At 37.0% G+C, this 16087-nt stretch overlaps 1 protein-coding gene across 1 annotated transcript in view; it reads right to left on the bottom strand.

Moving 5' to 3' along the window:
- POLR3B (RNA polymerase III subunit B) overlaps positions 1 to 16087 on the bottom strand; it is a 115141-nt gene that overhangs the window by 62436 nt on the left and 36618 nt on the right. The window contains exons 12-13 of the mRNA XM_060025536.1: positions 12417 to 12551; positions 1041 to 1202 (exon numbers count right to left, since the gene is read on the bottom strand). Coding sequence (XP_059881519.1) covers positions 1041 to 1202; positions 12417 to 12551 — 297 coding nt within the window. The remainder of the gene's footprint in view (positions 1 to 1040; positions 1203 to 12416; positions 12552 to 16087) is intronic.

The raw sequence follows: 16087 nt of genomic DNA, 5'->3' as shown, positions 1-16087 counted from the left end.
ATTGGGGTTCACCTGTAACAAGGCCTACTACTGATTTTCCTAATAAGCAGTCTGCTCCCAGACGTAAAGTGGTATCACTTAGGGGCAAAACAACTACTCAAAACAGCTATTCTGACCTGAAAATCATGGGTCAAAAGCAAAGAAAAGTCATTCTAACAGAAGTGTGTTCAAGTGCTCTTTGGAGACTTCGCTTCAAATATTCAGGAATCTACTTCCTGACAAGTTTGGGCCACAGGAGTGTGAGGGTCCTAAAGAGGCACAAAGGCCAGGCTCCCCTCAGGTCTAGATGGAGCTGTCATGGTGAGGGCTGCTCAAACAGACCCACGGCAAATTTCTCAAGTCAAGTAGGGCAGCAAGTCGACCACTAATTCTTTCATTGTTAAGGGAGTCCACGTGCTACTCTATACTATTCTTTTGTTGGGACCAAATCCCATCCATAAAACTAATTTTATGTCTGGCATACAAAACGTGAACAAGACTTTATCAGATAGACCTATAGATGTTACGCTTTAAGAAAGGGAGCAAAAACCTATCTGATAACCCTTTATGAACAGCCGGAGGCCCTGAACACACAGCAGCTGCTGAGGCCTGAATTCATCACTCACGTGAGAACAGCTGATAGCTCTTTGAGGAATATAAACCTACAATGAAATGAAACATGTTGTGCTGTTTTGGACAAACGTTGTCATTAATAAACCTACTTGTAATATATCAGTTTTATGACAGAAGAAAATGGGGAAAAGTATCCATTGAAAGAATGGTTATTAACGGTTAAACTAAAAGATTTTTCCTTTATGTAAAAGTATATATATTTTCTTATTGCCTCATATAACAAGAACTATAATTTGGCAATGAAGTCATATAGTAGTAAAATTCCTACTGATTTAAACTGTAGACTATCTTTCAAAGTAGAAAATTTATGACTTAAATATATATATACTTTTTTCACCTAGATTCTCAAAGTATCAGTACTTTAAATTTCCCACTGAACAGGTTTACAAATAAGTTACAAAACTCTACCCAAATGACTGAAGACTTACGGTTGAAATGGCATTCACCATGCCATTGGTAATCTGGTCCTGACGCATGTGTTTCACAACATCAAACTGGGCTGCTCTTTGCTTAGGAATCACCTGGTCTGCAATCTTCTTCATTTCAGAATTAAATTTTTTGAACAAATCTTCAAAAAGAAGAGATAAAAGCTAAAGGAAAAAAAAAGTATATAGTGAACTTTCAAAATGCATTACTAGCTTATTTACTAAGTTTTAGGTCCTTATTAAACTTTGTTTAAAAAAAGATGGAGAAACTGCTTAAAACTGAAAAAAATATATTTTAAAATTCAATTTGATAAACATGTACTTTTATTGATATATGTGCTTATCACTATGCTTGGTGTTGGGAATAAGAGCAAAGATGACAATCCCTGCATTCATAGATTTTAAATTTAGACCAGTCATTCCCAGACTGAGATTTCATTGTCCAGTGACCTAAATAAATGAAGAAAATATTTATGGATAAGAAGACCATTTTAAGGTTACTAATTTTCCCCAAATTGATCTAAAATTCCACTGCAACTCTAATCAAAATCCCCAGGTTTTTAATGAAAATTGAGGCTAACTCTAAAATTTATGTGGAAAAGCTAAGACCCTAAAATAGCCAAGACACTCCTGAAAAAGAAGGCATATGGACTGATTAACGTATAGATAAACTGACCAGTGGACAGAACAAAAAGTCCAGAAACAAACAACACATATATTAAAATTTGTCATATGATAGAGATGGCATTTCAGATCAGTAAGTAAATGAAAGACTACAAATAAATGGTGCTAGGACAACCGGTTATTCATTTCAGAAACAAATGAAACTGCTTCCTTACTTCATTCCATACCCCAAAATCCAACAAATACCAAAGGCATAAGTTTAAAATATAAAGAGTACTAACTATTAAAAAGAAGAAAGGGTTGACAAATTAAAATTACAAACTTCTAGAATTAAAAGATACCATAAAGTTAAAAAAAAAAAAAAATCCAGACTGGGAGAAGATACCAGCAACACATGTAACTGACAAAAAACTGGATCCAAAGAACACCAAAAAAATCTTAAAACCAATAAGGAAAATACAAACAGCCCAAAAGACATTTAAGAAAAAACAGGAATGGTCAATAAGCATATGAAAAAGAGGCTTAATCTCATTAGTAATGACGGAAATGCAAATTAAGCCCACCAGGAGATGGTACTGTGCACCCGCTAGATCAGACAAAAATGTTTAATTTCGACACTAAGTCATAGGATGGAGACCATCAGGACTTATGTACAGTGCAGTGTTCAAATACTTGGGAAACTAGTTTGACACTCTCCAGTCAAGTTGAAGATTTAACTTGATTCCATGACAGGGCAATCCTATTTGTAGAAACTCTGTCATGTAGGCACCAGAAGATATGAATAAAAATGTTCTTTTTTTTAAAAAAAGGGAAGTCATACAAAAGTCTTGATAAGTAGGATAGATAAAGGGATATTTATCATCTGTATCATATCTTTACACAATTGAATACAAAAATGAAAGTGAAATACAGTGGCATGAAACAATATAGATGAACCTTTAAAACAATGTTAAATGAAGAAAAAAGTTGCAGAAGAACGTATATGATATGAATCTATTTTTATAAAACTCAAAACCTCAAAAATAATGCCAAGTTCTTGGATTGGAAGAATCAAATATTGTTAAAATGACCATACTACCAAAGGCAATCTGCAGATTCAATGCAATCCCTATCAAATTACCAATGGCATTTTTCACAGACCTAGGATAAATAATTTTAAAATTTGTATGGAAACACAAAAGACCCCAGATAGCCAAAACAATCTTGAGAAAGAAGAACGGAGCTGGAGGAATCAAGCTCCCTGACTTCAGACTACACTACAAAGCTACAGGAATCAAAACAGTATGGTACTGGCACAAAAACAGACACATAGATCAATGGAACAGGATAGAAAGCCCAGAAATAAACCCATGCACTCATGGTCAATTAATCTATGACAAAGGAGGCAAGAATACACAATGGAGAAAAGACAGTCTTTTCATTAAGTGGTGCTGCAAAAACTGGACAGCTACATGTAAAAGAATGAAATTAAAACATTCTACATGTAAGTGATATCATATGATATTTGTCTTTGACTTACTTCACTCAGTATGACATATGTGGAATCTAAAAAAATGGTACAAATTAACCTATTTACAAAACAGGAATAGAGTCACAGATGTAGAAAACAAACTTACGGTTACTAAGGGGAAAGGGTTGTGGAGAGGGATAAACTGGGAGACTGGGATTGACATACACACACTACTATATATAAAAGAAATTGAAACTAACACAACATTGTAAATCAATTGTACCCCAATAAAAATTAAAAAAAAAAAAAGAGACAACTAATAAGAACCTACTGCATAGCACAGGAAACTCTACTCAATACACTGTAATGACCTATATGGCAACAGAATCTAAAAAAGAGTGAATATATGTACATGTATAACTGATTCGCTTTGCTGTACAGCAGAAACTAACACAACATTGTAAATCAACTAACTCTAATAAAAATTAATTTAAAAAATAAATAAAACATTCTCTAACACTATATGTTAAAAAAAAAAACTCAAAACGGATTAAAGACCTAAATGTAAGACTGGATCCTAGAGGAAAATATAGGCAGAACACTCTTTGACATAAATCACAGCAATGTTTTTTTTGGATCCATCTCCTAGAGTAATGGAAATAAAAACAAAAATAAATAAATTAAACCTAGTTAAATTTAAAAGCTTTTGCACGGCAAAGGAAACCATCAGCAAAATGAAAAGACAACCTACAGAATGGGAGAAAATATTGCAAACAATGTGACCAACAAGTGATGAATTTCCAAAATAGACAAACAGCTCATACAGCTCAATATCAAAAAAACAATATCAAAAAAACAAAAAATGGGCAGACGATCTAAATAGACATTTCTCCAAAGAAGACATACAGATGGCCAACAGGCACATGAAAAAATGCTCATCATTGCTAACTATTACAGAAATGCAAATCAAAACTACAATGAGGTACCACCTCACACCAGTCAGACCGGCCATCATTAAAAAGTCTACAAATAACAAATGTTGGAGAGTGTGTGGAGAAAAGGGAACCCTCTTGCACTGTTGGTGGGAATGTAAATTTGTAGAGCCACTATGGAGAACAGTATGGAGGTTCCTTAAACAACTAAAAACAGACTTACCATATGATCCAGCAATCTCACTCCTGGGCCTATATCCTGAGAAAACTATAATTTGAAAAGATACATGCACCCCAATGTTCACTGCTGCACTATTTACAACAGCCAAGACATGGAAGCACCTTAAGTGTCCATTGACAGATAAATGGATAAAGAAGATGTGGTAGATATATACAATGGAATATTACTCAGCCATAAAAAAGAACGAAATAATGCCATTCAAAGCAACATGGTTGGACCCAGTGATTATCATACTAAGTGAAGTAAGTCAGAGAAAGATAAATATCTTATGGTATCACTTATATGTGGAATCTAAAAAATGATATAAATGAACTTATTTACAAAACAGAAATAGACTCACAGACATAGAAAACAAACTTATGGTTACCAAAAAGGAAAAGGGTAGGGGAGAGAGGATAAATTAGGAGCGTAGGATTAACAGATAAACACTACACTATATAAAACAGATAAACAACAAGGACCTACTGTATAGCACAAGGAACTATATTCAGTATCTTGTAATAACCTATAATGGAAAAGAATCTGAAAAGGAATATAAATCTACATACATACAAACACACAAACATATATATAACTGAATCACTCTGCTGTACACCTGAAACACAACATTGTAAATCAACTGTACTTCAATAAAAAAAAGTGAAACTTATATTGTAATAAACTATTTTAAAAATTTTAAATAAATGATGCAATAAAAAAGAAAACAATAAGTACTCCAATTCAGGATAGTGGGGAAAAGAGAAGACAGAGTAAGGAAGAAATATATAGTAAATGAAATGGTAATTAATGGTCAATTATTAAGAATTACTTAAGTTGGTAGTGGATTTGAGGGTGTTGATTCTATTTGTCCCCTTCATAACTTACATATCTGTGACATTTTTATTTATACTTTTTATGTTAAAAATTATATAATAAATTATATTAAACCATAGTAACCATGGAAAACAGATCAATGGGATGGAATAGGAAGGCATAAAAATAGACTAGGATGGTTCTGTCTCCAGAATTGATAGAGTAGCTCCTATCAGATGGATTCATCTGCTCATAAAAATTATAAACGCTGGACAAAATATTGAAACTATCTGAAGGCACTGGAGAGTAAAAGCAGGCAGAAACCGAAAGAAAGTTGACACTTATCGAAAGTGCATTTCCGTTTTTAAGGCTTTTCAACTAAGAGTAGGACACATTAACAAAAAGGGTCCAAGCTACACTGGAAGCTAAAACTCGGAGAGAGACCCACAGTTTTACTGGATTGAAGGACCAGAGGGAAAAGATCTGAGCCACCACAGTAGCTGGAAAGTGAGAGGAAATTCACAGAAAGGAGAGAACCACAAATAAAATCAACACCCTAAAATCCACTACCAACTTAATCTTGGGAGAAAACCCCAAGATTATGTATATAAACTTTGCCCAACTCTCTGGCTGACCCCTGAACTACACATTGAAAGGTGTGGCCCACGTCCCCTACTGCCCCAAATCAGGTGTGGGTTGTGACTGCAATTTTCAATAAAGTCTTTTTTCAATAAAGTAAAGTAAGTGAAGCTGTGACTTTTAAGACCAGGTCATTAAGGCCACACAGATTCTCTTGTGCATGTGAAACTCACTTGGAGTCCTGAGCCACTCTGATGCCACAGCACTGGAATGGTCAAGACCGAGCTGAGCCCAGCCTTCCAGACACCCCACCACCTCCGGCAGAACAACTACCAACCGAGCCCCATGTGAAACAGAAGAATCACACAGCCAAATCCTGCCTGAATTCCTGACCCACAAAATTGTGAGATACAACAAAACGGTGATTGTCTTAAGCCATGCAATGCAGAAACAGATATAACCAGAACACCGTTTATATACAGTTCTCAAAACTAAATAAGTGGCTTGACAAATAAATAGCAGGCATACTTCTTCAATAATCAAATATATTATTACAATGACTTAAATTCCCCTGAAAAATTAATTATATTAGTTTTTTTTTCCTTTATAGAGGAAGAAAAAAGTAGGATATATTTGTAATCTAAGCTACCTAACCAAACAGTAATGTAATATTGGTGGACATTATATATGCACCCATTATACAGTTAAACAGGAATTCTGAAGTTCAGTGAAATCTTGTAAGCTAAAGATTTTCCAAATTTCACACTATTCTTGAATGCTTATAACCCACTGGTAGTTTTCTGACTCAAAATGAAGACATTAAAACCAATGAGTCTCCTCCAGCCACTGCTGAAGAAAGCATTTCCTAAATGGAACGTTACTTTACACTCTTCTCCCTTAAGGTAGACAAGTCCTTCCACTTTTCTACTAAAATCAACTTTGCAGATGGGAAAGCCAGGATCCTGAACTTGATTTACCATGTCAGAAGTGTTCTACAAAGAAAACTTCCTCCTCTGAGAGCTTAATCCTATCTTCTACTCAGACCCAGCAGTTTCCTTCATGGAAGAAAGAATATGGGAATGGAAGCAGGTGCAGGGGAGGAGAGGGATGGAGAAGCCCATTTCAGCAACTTCCTGTGTAAACTGGCAAAAGGAACTTGAATAAGCATCCTGAACAGAAGCAAATGCCCTTAACCTAAACTACAAAAGCTCAGCTCTATTTTAATTAGTTCCTTACACTTAGACTTTTGCGTCTCAAATTATGACAAAGTTTTTTTGGATCCTAGTTGAATTTGTTGTAGCCCCCTGATTCAAGCACAAGGAAATGCCCCGGTACTAAACAAGTAAAATGTAAGAGCACACTCAACAAAACTAATGCCTCATAAATAAATTTCTCCACCCTTAAAATTTCAACGTAAGAAAAATAACGTTCTCCAGTTCACAGAGCAGTGAGAAGCTACAAGGCCAAGTCACACAATAAGCCACATTATTTAGGTCAAGAGTAAAATGATTAAAAGGGATGGAATGCTGGTGATAATATTCAATACCTTTCATTGCTAGCATGAGGCCTTTCAGCCTGCCTAAGACAGGAGCACTAAAGAGCAAATTATATTTAAGAAAAAATGCTGACAGCTCATCAATTGATTTTCAATGAAAATGCTAAAAAAATTAATAAAGAAGTTAAGCTGCTGAAATACAGTTTCACCAATTAGCTTAATGTCAGAGAATTCTAATTAGGCGTCTTGAGATTGCTATTTAGTGTTTAAGCCTTCAGAGTGCCAAATTCTCCTTTTCACACAAGCTGGTTGCAAAATTAAAGACATTAGGCAGCCTTAATTACATTATCAGAACAGCTGGGATTAGGCAATCTCTGAAGTCAAGACGGCATTCTTTTGTCACAGGGTGGAAATCCCTGGCTTTCCAGGGTGCCGGATTTTGGTGCCGTTCCATATCTCACCCATACAAAGCAAGCTGCATTAGAAACAAAAAAATTTGCAGATGAAGAATAGAGTAATGCTCAGCAAATAATGAACACATTACTGAAAAAGAAAAGGTAGGTGAAAAGATTAAGCCTGAAATCGGTAGGTTTTGCTAACACCTCTATTGGCGGCTGGCCGGCCAGCCCTCTGGTGGCAGTGAGACTAAGGGAAAGCTCTGTGAACCGGCTTGGCCAGTGGATACAGCTCTGTTATCTAAAGCTGAAGCACATTTATACTCCCTCATCCCACGGGGTGTGAAATTAGCAGATATTGTTTTTACACAGTTTTGCCAACACAATGTCTTTTATGTCTTTACATTGTTTATAAAGCAATGTTTTCTTGCACATGGGAACCCTCTTTTTAATTCTAATTTTTTAAGCAACAGGATAGTCTCTCCTCTCCCCTCTCAACTCCACTCCTTAGTCCTCCAAACACCCAACATTTTTTTTTAAAGGACTCATTTAACAGCATGATTTCTTTTCCAAATAAAAAACTGTAAAAATTGGGATTGTTGGTGGTGGGGATTCGCACAATCCCCTGAACAGTGGTCAATCTGAAGGTGGCCAAAAACCCACCTGTTGGCATTAGCCACTAACCAGACAGAACTTCCCAAGTATTCTGGGCATTAATTTTTTCTCAAAACCTAAAACTGCTCTAATTTTTCAATTCCAGTTTTTTACATTTTAGATGTGGTAATTAATATCTGCGGTTATCATTCCAGGCACCATCACTGTCATCTGGAATACTGCATAGTCTCCTAACTGGTCCATTCCTGGTCTGTTCATCTCCAAATCAGATCTCTTAAACTGAAAATCAGATGGTGTCACTTCCCCGATTATGACTCTCTCGTGGTTTTCCACTGCATGCGAAATTAAATCCAAAACTCTTCCCATGGCCTACGATGCTAGTTCTACAATGTCCTCTTTCACCACCCCTAAACCTCACACTCCAGCCACAATACTCCTTTTCCAGTTCCTCCAATACAGGCGCTGCCTGGGGATGTATGTTGCTTGTGCGGGTCTCTTGATGGAATGCAGTTCCTGAGGTTGCGTGAGACTGGCTTCTCCTCACTCAAGTCTCAGCTGGAATGTCTGAGGGCTCGGCTTAAAATATATCGCTTTTTCAAAGAGGTCTTTCCTGACCATCCAGAATAAAGTTAACACCCCTTCCCCCAACCAACATCCCAACTCTAGCTCTAATATTAATTAGTCTGTTTTTGGTTTGCCTTAAACACTTATGACCATCTAATATCACATTTATTTACTGTTTACTTGTTCCTTGTTTGTCTCCTCTACCAAAATGTACACTGTTGAGAGCAGGTGCCCCATCAAGTCTCATTCACTATTGTATCTCCGGTGTCTAGTACTTTATCTGGGGACAGAGAGATGAATATGAATGTAAGTGGTTCCTGCCCTCAATGAGTTTACAGTCTAAAGGGGGAAAGAAGCGAGCAGGTAGAGAATTGTACAGCAATTCAGCATGCAAATAAAGACCTAAACAACCGAGCTACTAACTACTCCTGGGGTTCACAGGTGGTTTCAAAGAATGATGAATGCGTAGGAGCCCCTCATGATGGGGAAGGAGAAGGGGAGATAAGGGAGGGGCAACTTAGGCAGAAGACATAACTCAAAGGATGAAAGAGCATCACACTGTTTGGAAAGGAGTGTCTCACCTTAGCATGAGATGAGGCTGGAAGGGTGCACAGGGGCAAGATCATCAAGGACCCTGACAAGCCTGCTAAACAGTCTACACCTGGGGACTTCCCTGGCGGTCCAGTGTTTAAGACTTCACCTTCCAGTGCAGGGGGTGCGGGATCGATCGCTGGTCAGGGAGCTAAGATCCCACATGCCTCGGGGCCAAAAAAGAAAAGTCTACACCTGGTTCTGTAGAGCAGTAAGACTGTGTTTATGAACTTCACAGAGGAGTTTCAGGGGAAGGGCAAACAGGCAGAGAAACAAGCCCTTATACCCCACCTCAACCAGAGAGGCTCAACTTTTATCTGTTTCAATATTGGGATTCTGAGTAAGACTTCATGCTTTAAAAATCTTGAAACTCACACCTGAAGCTCAGGCCTGCTGAGGGATGTTCCCGGGAAATGGACCTGTGCTTCACCGAATCTCACAGTAAATGCTCAGGAATGTGTTGGGATGGCTTTGCACCAGGTAAATAGGCAGGCACCTGGCCAGAGCCTCCAGAACAGACAGATGGGAGGGGCAGGTGAGAATCACAGAAAGCACATAAAAAGATTCAAACATACTAATGCTGTGTTCACTCTTGAGTTGGGACACGTGAATATCTGCTTTATTGAGTCTTAATACACAAACACACATACGTGTTATATATAGTCCTATATACATGAAAATTTTTATAACTAAAAAGCACATACACAAAAGCAGGCATATGTCAAATTCTGTGGCAACACACACATTTAATGATTAAATCTCCACTAAGTAAGCAGACATACTGCTTTGAATATACGTTTCATACTAATGAGGACAAAATGTTCCTTTATGTGATTTCTTCTAAAACTGCACAGTCTGACTCCAAACTTGCCCTTGACAAAGGACCCCAAAGGAGGCCAGAAAACTTAGCATAAATTCACACAGGCCTGAATGTCCACAAGCCACGAGCTTCCAACAGTAAAACTTTAAAAAGCCAGTTAATAAAGATATTTGTATATGCATAGGGTGTCTCTGGAAGGATAGAGGAGATGAAGGGAAAAGTAACCACTACTGGAGGGAGGAACTGAGAACTGGGTCAGGTGAAAGGGTGGGGGGGGTCAGAGTGGGAGAAAGACTCATTTTCACTGTAAACTTCCTTGTAATTGTTTTAAAGTCTTTTTACTGTGCTAATATGTTATGTTAAATGTTTTTTGTTAAATGTTAAATGTTTTAAAAACATTTTTACTGTGTATTATTAGTTTTATTTTAATATCTGCTGCTTTTATAATGTTTACTGTTACATTATTTTTTAATCATAACATTGTTCTTTAAAAATTAAAAATACTTGCTTAAATTGGTAAGACAAATAACCACAAGAATGGGGGAAGGAACATCTTACAGTCCAGCTATGGTTGAAAGAACTATACAGAATGTTTCAGCTGTTTGCTGCAAGGAGACAGGATTCAGAGGTTTACAGCCAAGTTAAATGCCTTAAAACAAACAAAAAACAAACATTCTTCAGAGGAATAAAAGAGAATCCCGAGTCTCTACCATTCATCATCCACAATGTCCATCAGGATACAATCCAAGATTGTTACACACATGAAGAAAAAGGAGAACATGACCCATACTCAAGAGAAAATTTAATCAAGAAATTGATCCGGAGATGATTGATATGTTGGAATTAGACCAGAATTCTAAAACAGCTGTTAAAGTTCAAGGGTGTAAATGAAAATATGGTTGTGATGAATAAACAAACAAGAAATCTCAGTAGAGAAAATATACCCAAATGAAATTTCTACAACTGAAAAATACAATATCTAAACTAAAAAATTAACTGGATGAGTGTAATAGCATATTAGAGACAACATAAGAAAAAGTAAGGGAACCTGAAAATAGATCAGTAGGAATTATCCAATCTGAAAAAGAGAGTAAAATTGAAATAAAAATCAACAGAGCCTTAATACCAAAGGGCCTAACAATATAATGAGTCAGAAGGAGAAGAAAGAATAATACAAAAAAGATATTTAAAGAAATAAAGACTAAAAATGTCTCAAATTTGATTAGATATAAATTTACAGACTTAAGAACTTAGTGAGCCTTAAGTAGGATATTAACAGAGACCACCACACCAAGGCACTTTTTTAAAACCAAAGATAGGGACTTCCCTGGTGGCACAGTGGATAAGACTCTGCACTCCCAGTGCAGAGGGCCTGGGTTCAATCCCTGGTCAAGGAACTAGATCCCACACGCATGCTGCAACTAAGAGTTTGCATGCCACAAGTAAGGAGCCCACCTGCTGCAAACAAGGAGCCCACATGCTGCAACTAAGGAGCTGGCAAACTGCAACTAAAGAGCCCTGGAGCCACAACTAAGGAGCCTGCCTGCCGCAACTAAGACCCACCACAACTGAGACCCAGTGCAACCGGCCAACCAACCAACTAAATAAATAAAACAGAGAGAAAATATCAAAAGAGGCCAGGTCTATATTCTAGCTGTTTGATTTAAAGGGAATTTCTGATTTAAATGCTGAAACATGAAGTTTCAAAGTTTTAGACACCTGTTACCCAGTTGAAGGGGATACATACTCTCAAAATAACATAAAATTTATCAGGCTAAGACTGAAAATGAGATAAAAGATGTCCTCACTAACCTACTTCTACTACATCACCAAAAAAGTGAGGGGATTGTTTACTTATTTATTGTCTATCTCTCTCACTAGACTATATGGACTAAGAGAAAAGGGACCTTTGTCTTATTTTCCCTGTATACCAGTCTCTAGAACTATGCCTGGCACACGATAGGAGTTTAATAAATATTTGTTAACTGAATAAATGATATTACTTAAAGCCATACATCATGTCCTACATTAAACAGAATGAGGGTAAACATCTCAAAAAAAGATATAATATAGGTAACACTATTAACATATTTAAAGAACTAAGAGTTTTCATAGCAATTGTTAAGTCAGAGATAGTAAGTCATGTGTGAATGTTTATACTCCAAATATACAAAACCTATATTCCATTCAACCATCTCTTCCTCCTATCTAAAATAAACACTAAATTAATTTTTATTGAGGAAAATAAAATAAGATTCCTGACATAAAATAATTAAATCACCTGTCCTGCCAACTCCAATCGCTTGTTACCATAATAATCTCTGTCGTCAACTTTATTATCTCCTTGGGCCAGAATTACTCTTCGCACCATCACTGCGGTATAGATACATTTGGCTCGGAAATTGAATTCTTTAACCTGTAATTCAGAAATCAGAGAAAATTTCTGAGACAATGCACATTAAAATTTAAGGTGCCTCAAGAAAGCAGTCAATGTTATCATATTTAAATAAGAAAATAATGAACTGTTTTGATTCTCCCCATTCAAAGAAATTCAACTAGTCTATAAACTTCCTGAGAGCTGAGATGATGACTTTTCATCTTTGTACTCAATACCTGTGGTAACTTTTCTTCAAAGATGACCACCATCAACTCCTTCCCTCCCTATATGTTTTATGCCATTCCTTCATTAAGAGGTGGAGTCCATCACCCACTTTGGGTTGGCCTGTAAACTAGAAGTTTCCACTTCCTTTTTCTTAAAGTCCTGAAGTACCATGTGAGAAGTCTAGGAAATTTTGTTGGGGAGAAAAGGGCCACTTGGAAAAGCAATGAGGAGCCAGAGATATGCGTGAAGACGCATCTTGGATGTCCACCCCAGTCGAGCCTTTGGATGACTCCATCCTCAGCTGCTGTCTGTCTGCAACTTCATGAGACCCAAACTGAGAACCTCCTTCCCCACCACCGAGCCCAGTCAAACCAGAGAACCATGAGAGAGAGCAAAAAACTGTTATCTCAAGCCATTAAATTTTGGAAATGTTTGTTATGCAGCAATAAATAACAGGAATGGTATATTGTCAGGACTCACCAAATATCTATGGAATGAATCAACAGACTGATGAATAAATTTGCTGCAAATGTTCTATTCAATCTTCTCTTCTACAACTGAAATCTACATAAACAAATCTGGCCCAATCAGTAAGTTATATCAGAACTGGTTAAATCATTGCACTGGTTTGTTTGGGTAGACAAAAACCTTAGGTAACTAGGTAAATTCTTTCTCTACAACCTAAACGATGAGTTCTGAGAGCATGGACTAAGCTTCTGCCAATTCTAAGGAACATTTTGTAGGCTTAACTATAGAAAATTCATATTATAAAATTTGTTTTACTTTCCTTAATCATTAAGATCCCAATGATATCCTATTAAGTTTATCACTGACAGATTAAAGAACAGCAACCGGTCTCCTTCACACATTCTTCTGTTGCTGCTAAGGAATTACACTAAATGATATAGGATGTTAGAAATTCTGTATATGTTTCCAAAAGTTCATTCTCCTTCAAAGGAAGTTTCACGTCTTCATTAGGTCAATTTATCCCCTTTCTATTACTGAGAACTTTAGAATGTGTTAAGAGAAATGTGTTAATTTTGGAATCTGGTAAGAGAAAAAGCAGCCCTAAAAGCTATTTTGTCATCTTGTACTCACAAAACAATTACATCAATAAGAAAGGTTGGAATAAATCTAGATCTTCAAAAAGAAAAGTCTCTGGTCCATCCTCAAACAAACAAATAAACAAACAAAAAAACCCTATAACCCTAACACCAACTACCACAACACTGAGCAGAAGAACCCAGTCTTTGAGTAGCTATAAGTAATTTACATTCGCAGTTGGTATTTACAAACTGTATGGTCCTCCATTCAGATACATCTAATTTATTTTTTTTTTCTGATTTTAATGTGGTGAGTTACATTGAACATGTAACTCTTCTAGTTGTATTTACTTTTTTTGTTAATGAAAAAAATGAAGCCAATTTTCATTAACCAAATTTTCAACTTTTAACAAAGTCCGAATCACGTGTTTATTTTGCATAAATAGTGGGAGACTCTCTCAAGACATTTGTAAGTAGAAATAAATATGGATATTTACAGCAGATGCCCCACTGCACTTTAAAAGGCACTTGAACATTAACTCATTTTGCCGTTCCCCCCTTTTTAAACTACTATATGCTGAAAAGTAAACCTTAGGTCTAAATTGAAAAAATAAGTTAATACTGAGTCCATTTTTCCTACTGATATGGAGAGTGGGAATCCTTTAATCTAGTAGCTGACATCACTTTTTGGTAGAATGCCAATAATAGTTCCGTTATCCCTTTGTGAACCATCTGAAAGAGGGAGAGAAAAAAGACCTACCAAATGAGCTTGGAACACTGAAACAGAATTGTTAGCGCCAAAACTCTGGAGTCATTTTAATATTATCTTGGAGGAAAAAAGAGGTCTTAGGCATCTTGGGGAAACCCTTAGAGCAGTGGTTTCCAAATTTTAGTGTGCATCATAATTATTGCAGGGCCTGTTAGAACAGATTGCTGGGCCCCACTCCCAGAGAGTCTGACTCAGTATGTCTATGGTAGAGTCCAAGAACTTCTGGCAAGTTCTCAGGTGATGCTGACTCTACTACGTAGTCTGAAAAACTCTCACTTCCAAGGAACTGAGAGGCTGGGCTTCGGAGCCAATGCCTCAAGTACAAGTGTAGGGACTGCTGAGCATCCTGCCTATCTCTCTCCCTCTATGTAGATATATCTGAACCAGTGCTTTCTACATTTTAGTCATTCAAGTACCACCATCATGATTATTGTCATATCTCTGTAACACTTAAAGTCCTAATTATTTAATATTTTTTGTCAACTTTAAACAACTCATTTTTAAGTAAGCTTCATCTATACAATAATACCATAAAATCCTAAATATCACAGAAATGGATTTAATGTGCTAGTTGTATTTTTTCTAATAAGTACATAATTATTTCAAGAAAAATGTCCTTATATAATCTAAAATCACCTCTAACAGTATTCTTAGGTAAATACCGTCCTAAACCATTCTGGAAAATGAAGGTCTTTTCTTGGTTTATCTATTCTGACTTTACTCCTCACTGGATCATATATAACAAAACTTCTTTTTTTAAAAAATGTATTTATTTTATTTATTTATTTTTGGCTGCGTTGGGTCTTCGTTGCTGCGCAGGGGCTTTCTCTAGTTGCAGCGAGCAGGGGCTACTCTTCATTGCGGTGCACAGGCTTCTCATTGCGGTGGCTTCTCTTGTTGCGGAGCATAGGCTCTAGGCACACAGGCTTCAGTAGTTGTAGCACGCGGGCTCAGTAGTTGTGGCTCACGGGCTTAGTTGCTCCATGGCATGTGGGATTTTCCCAGACCAGGGCTCGAACCCATGTCCCGTGTTACGAGGTGGATTCTTAACCACTGTGCCACCAGGGAAGCCCTAACAAAACTATAGAAACGGTAGCTTAGGCCCACTGCAACCACACAAAAGTACCAATGTTCAGCTTTATCAATTTACATAAATAAATTTTGGTATAGCCAGCATTCTATCAGCTAAGGCTTCTTTAACCAAAAGGTCTCCTCAGCTGTTGTACAAAGCTAAGTGAGGCCCCAATGGAGACGTGACGGCCATGTCTGGGAGCCAGCAAACCATGGAGCTTTATGTGCACCCTATCACTGAATTGGCACAATGGTATTAGTTTCATTGTTCAGATGAGAAAACTGAAGCTTAGAAAAGTTAAGATTTGCCCAAAGTAAATCAGCTAGGAAGTTAAGAAACCCAGTTTGAACCCTTGTCTCTCTGGCTCTGAAGCCCTTGTTATTTCCACTACTCATTTTTGCGTTTTTTTTTTTTTTTTGCAGTACGCGGGCCTCTCACTGTTGTGGCCCTCTCCCGTTGCAGAACA

The sequence above is a fragment of the Delphinus delphis genome, chromosome 11 (assembly GCF_949987515.2).
Source record: "Delphinus delphis chromosome 11, mDelDel1.2, whole genome shotgun sequence".
NCBI lineage: Eukaryota > Metazoa > Chordata > Mammalia > Artiodactyla > Delphinidae > Delphinus > Delphinus delphis.
Note: the sequence above shows the minus strand (reverse complement) of the source record. Positions and strands in the feature narration are given on the sequence as shown.